The sequence below is a fragment of the Aphidius gifuensis genome, linkage group LG5 (assembly GCF_014905175.1).
Source record: "Aphidius gifuensis isolate YNYX2018 linkage group LG5, ASM1490517v1, whole genome shotgun sequence".
In the NCBI taxonomy this organism is placed as follows: Eukaryota; Metazoa; Arthropoda; class Insecta; order Hymenoptera; family Braconidae; genus Aphidius; species Aphidius gifuensis.
In genome coordinates, this window is record NC_057792.1 from 18,391,776 (window position 1) to 18,400,767 (window position 8,992).

The window sequence follows — 8,992 nt, forward strand, 5'->3', positions numbered from 1 at the left end:
ATAATCGCGCTTAAAAGTCAGCCATTTGTAATTTCATTACACAACAACACGTGTTTATTTACGTATGTTTGGTTACTAAAAATTGTTAAATAAACTCATAAAAAACAACAATAAATAATAATATAAATATTATAAATTTGAATTAAACATGAAGATTAAAAATAAAGTAAAGAAATCAGATGAAAAATTTGAAGCTGGTGAGTTTGTGAGAATTAAAAAAACAAATTCAGCAATAACTCCAAAAAAAAAGTTAAATAAAAAAAGAAAATTAAATAAACAATTAAATGTAAGTCATAATGAACCTGATGAATCTGTGATTCTTGACAGTACATTTAATGAAGATGACAATGACAATGTTGTTGATACAACAACAAATGAATTCGAAACAACTGTAGAAAATATCCAAGATGATGACAATGTTGATGAGGTTAATTTTCCTCATTTCTATACATTAGACAATAAAGTTATTTGTATTATTGAACCAAATACAAAATTTTCATTTCATGGTAAATTAAAAATTAAAGTACTTTATGGAGCAGTTAAAATATACGGTTCAAAACTTGATAAAACAAACACAATTAAACCAGTTAAAGTTTATTCAACACGTGGATCAAGTTTAGTTACAATTGAAACAACAACATCATCATCATCAAAAAATTCAATATCAGAAGTATGGAATGCACTAGCTGAGGACAACATTGATCAACATGTTGCAAATACATTACAAAAACATGTCAATAATTTAACAGATGATTGGTCAGTTTTATCAATTCAAACATTTGAAAATATATTAACAAAATTTTTGAGTAAACATTGTACACATAGACTATTTCCAAAAATAGAAGATCCAACAAATTACACATGGTTTGATAAAAAAAGAGCTGAAATTTTTTTACAAACAAATTTTTATGCTGAAAATTGTCGTAAGCTATCAATAAACATTGATAAAACAAATGAATTTATTGATAGAATATATAATCGTTGTAAAAATAATGAATTAATTAAAATAATAATAACTGGTGGTAAAAATGTTGGTAAATCAACAACAGCAAGATGTCTTGTTAATAAATTACTTGAAACAACAGAAGCAGTTGTTTACATGGATTTAGATTGTGGTCAATCTGAATTTACTCCAGCAGGTTGTATATCATTAAGCATCATTAAAAAACCTCTATTTGGATCAAATTTTACACATTTACAAACACCATATCATCAAATTTATGTTGGTAGTGCTGATGTAACACGTTGTATAACAAATTATATTAATGGAATTGAAAAACTTGTTAAGTATCTTGATGATTCATCAGTGTTAAATAAATATCCAGTTGTTGTTAATACAATGGGTTTTTGTAAAGGCATTGGTAGTGATATTATATCATATACAATACGTTCAATAAAACCATCAGATGTATTACAAATAATATCTAAAAAATCAAAAAATAATTTTGATTATAATTTAACAGCATCAACTGTTAATTGTCAAACATTTTCATGGTGTGATGTTAAAAATTTTGATCTTAAATATAGTGAACATCAATTTCATGTATTAGATACTGAAGCTGAAAATCATCGTGGTCTTAGTGAAGGTTGGAATATTGAACCACATCAACAACGTGAAATAAGTATGTTGTCATATTTAAGTGGAATTATTTTATCAAATAATAATAAAAATATTGATAAAAATATCAATGAAATTGTACCATATGAAATACCATTTTCATCAGTACATGTATCATTAGATAGACCATTGATACCACAAATACTTTCTGTTATGAATGGTAATATTGTTGGTCTTTGTGGTTGTGATTTTGATCAAGATAATGTCTCAATTGAAGCTCAAGATAATTGTGATGATTATCCAAAGGTGTTGCTAAGAGCTGTTGCACCAACTTGCTATGGTTTTGGTATGTATCATTTATGATTATGATAGAAAAAAATATCATCATATTTTGTGGATTACACATGTAATAATTCAGTTGATAATAATATTGTTTTGTTATTTTATTTTCAGGTATCGTAAGAGGTGTAGATATGGAAAATAAAAAAATATATATTAATACTCCACTTGCAATGTCAAGATTGACTCATGTCAATTGTTTAATTGGATCTATGCCAGTACCTTCTGGTTTATTGCAATTTAATAAACCTGGCTTACCATATGCTGGTGGTGAATGTGATTTACCAACTAGTCGAGATCCAAGAAGAGGATACTTTCGCATGAGACAAAATCGAAATGATGCTTAAATTAAATTTATTTTTTTATAAATAATAACAATGTCAAGTGTAATTAACACTTGGAACAATAGTTGACTTGAAAATAAAAATATTGTTTTATTTTAAATACTGCAAGTGGTATTTATTTATTTAATAGTTTTATTTTTGTTTATTTTTTTTTAATACTTGGTTTTCATAGACAAGTTTTTGATGATGTAATTTGGAATTAGTAGCTTCTGTTAATGTGTGATAATTAAATTTGATTATTATGCAAATGAAAGGGTGAAGTGTGGTTGACAATCTTCTCTGATTCCAGATGGACATTTGATTTTAGATTTAAATTAATTTAACAAATCATTACAAGGCAAAGACATTAAATCTAAAAGTTAACATTAAAAATTTATTTTTTTTATTTAAAAAATAATTCAAAGAGACAAAAAATATTTATTCTGTTAATTTCATTATTTTATTTTCAAAATTTGACTCTAGAAAAAATCAATAATCCCTTAATAAAATTATAGAAATTTATAAAAATAATTTCTCCACAATTAATTATTCAAAAGACCTGTCACACAAAAATCTAATAAATATTCTATCAAACAAATTTAATCCCATTTAAAAAATCATTGAAATAAAATAATTTTTTTCCACGGACAATTAACAGTAGCAAATAATAATTTGAAAATTAAAAAAAACCATTGATAAAAGGTAAACAATATTGTTGTGTGAATGGCAACAAGAAAATAATGGTGTAAAAATAAAAAAAAATAAATAAAAACATTGAATCGATGAATGAGTACGTGTTGAGGGTGAAAAAAAAAATAATAAAAAAAAAGTGTTAATCGAGTTAACGGCATGATGAAAAAGGGGACAACATTTATAAAAAGAGAAAGATAATATATAAAATATACCCCACGCTGACACTTGACTCAAAAAAAAAAAAAAAAAAATTCATTCATAAAGTTCTCGCAATCTAAACCGGTCTATACATCGATGCGAATATCAAAAAGGGGGAAGGTAATATTGCGTGTGTGTATATGTTATTTTAATGTGAATATATATTTTTTTTTTACATTTTTCAAGGGGGTCCAAATATATATAGAAAAGTTGTCGAGCTTGAATTAAGTGAAATGAAAAAAAAGAAAAAAAAAGGTCACACTTTTGAATTACTACATATAAAATATGAGGCTAATTGTCGAACGACAGGTGTTTACCCCAGTCTTGTCGATGACAAATATATATATTTATATAAAAAGAATTTGAAAAAAATTAAAATAAATATAAATAATTAATACTGAGGTCGTTAAACTTTTGCAAAAAATTGATATTAAATTAAATGATTTAAAAAGAAAAACAGTATCATTTGTTGGTTTTTTTTTTTGATAATTATTTAACAATAATTAATTATTTTTTTTTGTAATAATTAGAGGGAAATAAAAACTAGTAATTGGAGTCGATAGTTGGATTGATTACAAATTTTTCAACAACGAGAAATGTAAAATCGAAGTTTGTCACGAAAAAAAATTTTTCGTTGCAGCAAGAATCAAGATCTATCAATTATCAATTATCATTTATCATCACTAGATAATTATTAGAATTTTGGTGGAAATGAGCCTTAAAAAGCCTTGCAAGGCTGTGCAAGACTGGCACCAGAGAGAAGTATTCTCTCTGCTATCACCAACTATCACAGCCAATGGAACAATAAGATCTTGCTGCAATAACTTGCATGAGATTTCTATAGACACTGCTAAAGATAAAAAAATATTAAACTAAAACTTGGTTATATAGTGGATACCAAATTTTAATTTTATCAACTATGAATAAGCTCAAACGATTACGAAAATCAGGGTCGAAAAAAAGCTTGATTAAAAAATATAACGTTCCAAGTCAAATTATAACAAGTTCCTTAAGCAAAAAAAATAATAAGGTTAGTTCAAAAACTACAGTAGTTAATAAATTAAATATTAATATTTAATTATTTTTTTTATAGATATACTCTCACCATGACGATGATGATATTGATGATTTACACGCCAAAGTTATGATGATAATTGAACGTGTTAATGATGATTGCCTTGGTGAAATATTCATGTATGTGCCAGCATGTGAAAGACCAAAAATTGCATTGGGTATGATAAATTATTTTATTTAAAAATCTATTATTTAGTAATGACGATTAATTTTTTTTTTTTTAGTATGCAAAAAATGGAAGAGAGTTCTTGAATATTCTTGGTTCAATGTCAAAAAACTTGAACTAACTCATTGGCAATATGACGAGTATCCACATTTTTTAAAGAGAAAATATCCAACGATTGATGGACAATTCACTTTTTTGAAATCACTGCTTTATAAATGTGGTCGTTATTTAACAGAATTAGACTTGTCAGTCTATGCTCATTGTAACATACTGCCAGTTATTAGTGAATATTGTCAAAATCTCGTAAAACTTCGAATAAGAATCGGAAATATTGATGATGCAATATTAGATAATGCATTTTCACATCTTTCTAAGCTAAAAGTATTGAAAATTATACTTCATCGTTGTTTTCGTAAAGCAAATCCAGCAGTACCTACAACTTTAATTAATTCATTATTAAACGTTGCTGATACATTGACTGATCTCAATATTTCAAATTGGCCTGCACTCCTTCTACAAATGGCTCATTTTCCAGAAGAAATGACTAGTGTATGTAACTTAAACTTTATATATATTATCTATTGCAAAAAGATATAATTTTTTTTTTATTTTTTACATAAGTTTTTTACCTGAATTATTTTTTTTGTAGGTGATTTCTCAACTGAAGGCCTTAAGAAAATTGGGAATGGCTGGTATACAATGTCCCAAAAGTATGTGCGACTGTTTGGAAAATTCTAAAACAATAAAAACCAATAGTGATCACGCTTGTTACGTTAAAAGTAATATTGATGTTCGAGCGCTTCTTAACAGAATCGAGGAATTAGATATTCGTGGTTGGAACATTTCCGATGATTGTATATTTACTATTGCTAATACTATGAAACGATTACATACACTAGTTGTATCATGTGATTCGTTAACCGACACTAGTATCGTTACATGTACAAAGATAAATAATTTAAAATATCTTGAATTTGACGGCTTTAATGATGCCATTGACTCCTCAATTAAATTGCTCAAAAATTTAACACATTTAAAGTTACCATTCAACAATAAAATTACTGATGAATTAGCCATTAAAGTTCTTGAAAATTCACCAGGCATGATTTGTTATTGCGTTCGAAACACAGGTATAACTCATAAATTTATTGAAAAAGCAGCAGAAATATCAAGAAATCGTAAAATAGAATTAAATATAATAGTTACACTTGACCATGATCAAACTGAATATGAATATTTGGATATTGAGTATATGAAAAAACAGGAACATCCAAGAACGAACATTAGATAATATTCGCTATTGATGATAACTGACCAATAATCTTGTACATAATATACGAGATTGATTGGAAATTTTACCAATATATATAACAATCAGAGAAAAAGGTTTATATATAATAATATAAATTAAATATAATAATAATAAAACTTGATATTAAATTAAATGATTTATAAAAAGAAAAACAGTATTATTGATTGTTTTTTTTTTTTTTTGATAGATTATTTAACAATAATTAATTATTTTTTTTTTTGCAATAATTAGAGGAAAATAAAAACTAGTGATTGGAGTCGATAGTTGGATCGATTACAAAATTTTTAACAACAAGAAATGTAACGCAGACAAAATTTTACATAACAAGGATTGCAATTTAGATGTGTTTTAATTTGTACTTTTTATAGTGATTTGTCGATCAAAGAATAAGGGTGAAAAAGGGTTGAAAGATTGACTTGGAATGTTGCATGTTTATCATAAATAGCTTCTCTGGAATTTGTAGTAATTTTTTATATTCGAAAACTTGATGATAAAATTTTGGATAAATTTATTTAAAATAAATTTTTAAGTGTCACTTTTGGGAAAAAAAAAAATTTAGATATTTTTAAAATATCAGTCAATGTGATGTTTAAAAAAAAAAAAATATATATATATATTTTTGAAGAACATAAAAACACCTACTAATTGACGTATTTTAATTTTTTTTTCCACTGAAAAAAATTATAAATAATTATTATCTATTTTTAAATTATTTTAAAAACTATTGTCAATTAAAAATTCAATAATAATTATTCTTTTATATTTTTTAACGATAATATAATAATGTTTAATTGACAATATATTTTTCCGTTAAATTAAACTATAGTATATATCCCCGTTGAAAATATTTATCCGGATAACTTTGTAATTACTCCAAAATTGGCTCGAGTTTCAGATCGAAATACAACAGTCGGTCAGATGTCTTCAAGTCCCAAAATAAATTCTATATATTTTTTAATCTTTTTTCTATTGAAATACTATATAAAATTTTAAACAACCAACACTAAAAACAATATTAAAGTCCAAAAAAAACAACACTTATCCCGATAGTAATAAATTAAAAGCTTCACCGCATTTAAGCCTTGATTTTCGAAATTTCTAAATGCTAGACAAATACCATAAAAACTTATAGAAAAATTAAAAATAATTACGTATAAAAAAGGATTATTTTTCAATGTATATTTTGCAGTTATGATGTCATATATATAATTTAGTATAATGATTAACCCCTCGGGTCAAACAGCCACGAGTCATCCCTTACTCATTTAAATATTCATTTCAAATACAACAAAAGTTACACCCTTCAATTTCTTTTTTTTTTCTTTGTAATAAATAATTATTCTCTTTGCCATAAATAGGCTACATGTTCAACACAAATTTTCACGCAATATGTAAAAAAAAAAATCAGTATGTGACCTCATTTTGCTTCGTTAAAAATTCATAAATTTATTCTTTTTTTTTTTTTTTTTTTCTACCATGCTTCGATCCAGCAACAGTCGCTCAGATAATAATAAAACCCATGTTATAATTTTATTATATATATTATTCATATATTTTTTTTTTTTTGGCTTCGTTGAGATTTGATGATTAAGTGTATTTTATATCTGGGCCATTGGGCTGAGACAAAAAGAAAAAAAAGAATAACAAGGGTGAAAGTTAAAAAAAGAAAAAAAATGATAATAAAATTTGCAAGGTATTTAAAACCACATGATCAGGATACTCAAAAATTACATCTGAATTTTCCGATATATTTAAAATACAATATAACCCATTTTATCATACATCCAGACTTTCATGATTGGTGGTGTTGGTGGTTTAGTGGTGACTCTGTAACATGTTGAAAAAAAAAAATATACCTTCAAGAACAAATAAAATTGTACAAAGCTCTAATCTATGTTCACTGATGAATATCCTTCATGTTTCTTTGTAAAATTTACCCAATATAATCCTTCTGATCCTTTTTCGAATTCTATTTTTCCCCTTTCATCAATTTAACCCATTTATTTGTTAAAAAATAAATAACAACTTGTATTTATTTTTAAACAATTATTATTTTTAGAAATTTTACTTGCTATAGTTTTTCTTTTAGAGTATGTGGGTGTTTTTAAGGATACATAATTTGAGGCATATGGAATTGAAGCTTATCTAAGTTGTACAACATGTGAGTCTCAACGGGGAGTTAAAGTTTTTGAGAGCATACTATGAGACAACTGAGTTAAAGCACAGACACTCTGCTCTATTCGTTGGCGCTCTAGCGCGCAACAAAGGTTTTTCTCGTATTCTATTGATTTTTCAAAAAACATTTTATATATACCTATATGATATTTATTTGTGTGTTAGTCAAAATGTGTGTATGCGCGCGCGCGTTGAAATACCGAGGCACGGCCTTGGTGTTGGTAAAGATCGCGGTATATATTGTCTTTTTCTGTTTCTCCATTTTCACTCTTTTTTTTTTTTTATTTTTTTTTTACCATGTTGTCTTTGTCAAACTCATTGGTTCTTGGCTTGTTCATCTTGGTTATACTCATGCAATCATATAACATCCAGCTCTATCCTTTTTTTAAATTTTTTTTCCCTCTCATTTCTACCAATCTTTACTCTCTTTACCCGTCTACCATACCACCTATAGGCTATAACCGACAAACCGCCGCCAGCCAGAACCATCTCCTCTTCTTCTTATTCTTCTTCTTTTTTTTTTTTTTCTACTTCTTGGTTCTTTTGTGTGTACTCGCATATGGAACACGCGCGTATCTACATAACTCACGGTTGTACTTGGAAACTTAAAGAACCCCTATCTAATATATTTATCAATTTTTTTCCTAATTTTTCATCATGCTCATGTTAAAAAATATATCCTACAATGATCAACAATTACATTGTTATTAATTTTTTTCCAAAAAAACAAATATAAATACAAAATATTTCATGATTTCTAAAATACTCCAAAAATAATTTTTTTTATTTTTATCATAAGACATGTATTTGTCATTGTCGTTGACAATAATTACGAAAAAGAAGAATATTAGAATACAATAAATATAAAGCTAATATAAATAACAAAAAAAAAAAATGTATATGTACATCCCTGGGAGTGTTATTCCCACCCACCTAGTCGCGTTGTTGTGCGGCAGAAACAGCAGGGTCATCCTCACGTGTGCACATTCAAGTATGCGCTTGCGTATTGTATGAATTTTTTTTTCTCTTTATTTAATACATATATATGCAATAGCACGACGAAGGAAGAAAAGAGTGAGATGAAAAAAAAAAAAATATATATACACAATACAACAATGATTTTAAAGCGTTAGACAAAACGAGATAGTGCTTAC

The 8,992-nt window shown here is 26.4% G+C and overlaps 2 protein-coding genes across 2 annotated transcripts; both read left to right on the forward strand.

Annotated features, from left to right (window-relative positions):
* The first annotated feature begins 53 nt into the window (after nucleotides 1-53).
* Nucleotides 54-3,164, forward strand: LOC122858087 (polynucleotide 5'-hydroxyl-kinase NOL9). Its single transcript, XM_044160767.1, has 2 exons — nucleotides 54-1,904; nucleotides 2,012-3,164. Exons 1-2 carry the CDS (start codon nucleotides 149-151, stop codon nucleotides 2,242-2,244), a joined length of 1,989 nt encoding a protein of 662 aa, XP_044016702.1. The 5' UTR covers nucleotides 54-148; the 3' UTR covers nucleotides 2,245-3,164.
* Nucleotides 3,165-4,030: 866 nt separating this feature from the next.
* LOC122856531 lies at nucleotides 4,031-5,642 on the forward strand. The gene is made up of 5 exons (XM_044158206.1): nucleotides 4,031-4,141; nucleotides 4,205-4,343; nucleotides 4,410-4,900; nucleotides 5,001-5,481; nucleotides 5,554-5,642. The coding sequence occupies exons 1-5, from the start codon at nucleotides 4,031-4,033 to the stop codon at nucleotides 5,640-5,642; spliced, it is 1,311 nt and encodes a 436-aa protein (XP_044014141.1).
* The last annotated feature ends 3,350 nt before the right edge of the window (nucleotides 5,643-8,992 follow it).

What these genes read in the sequence shown, in the direction of transcription:
- LOC122858087 (XM_044160767.1), top strand. Translation starts at nt 149, where the DNA reads ATGAAGATTAAAAATAAAGTAAAGAAATCAGATGAAAAATTTGAAGCT. An exon ending in ACCAACTTGCTATGGTTTTG is followed by an intron (nt 1,905 to 2,011) that starts GTATGTATCATT and finishes TTTTATTTTCAG; the next exon opens with GTATCGTAAGAGGTGTAGAT.
- LOC122856531 (XM_044158206.1), top strand. Translation starts at nt 4,031, where the DNA reads ATGAATAAGCTCAAACGATTACGAAAATCAGGGTCGAAAAAAAGCTTG. An exon ending in TAAGCAAAAAAAATAATAAG is followed by an intron (nt 4,142 to 4,204) that starts GTTAGTTCAAAA and finishes TTTTTTTTATAG; the next exon opens with ATATACTCTCACCATGACGA. An exon ending in TTATTGCGTTCGAAACACAG is followed by an intron (nt 5,482 to 5,553) that starts GTATAACTCATA and finishes TAAATATAATAG; the next exon opens with TTACACTTGACCATGATCAA.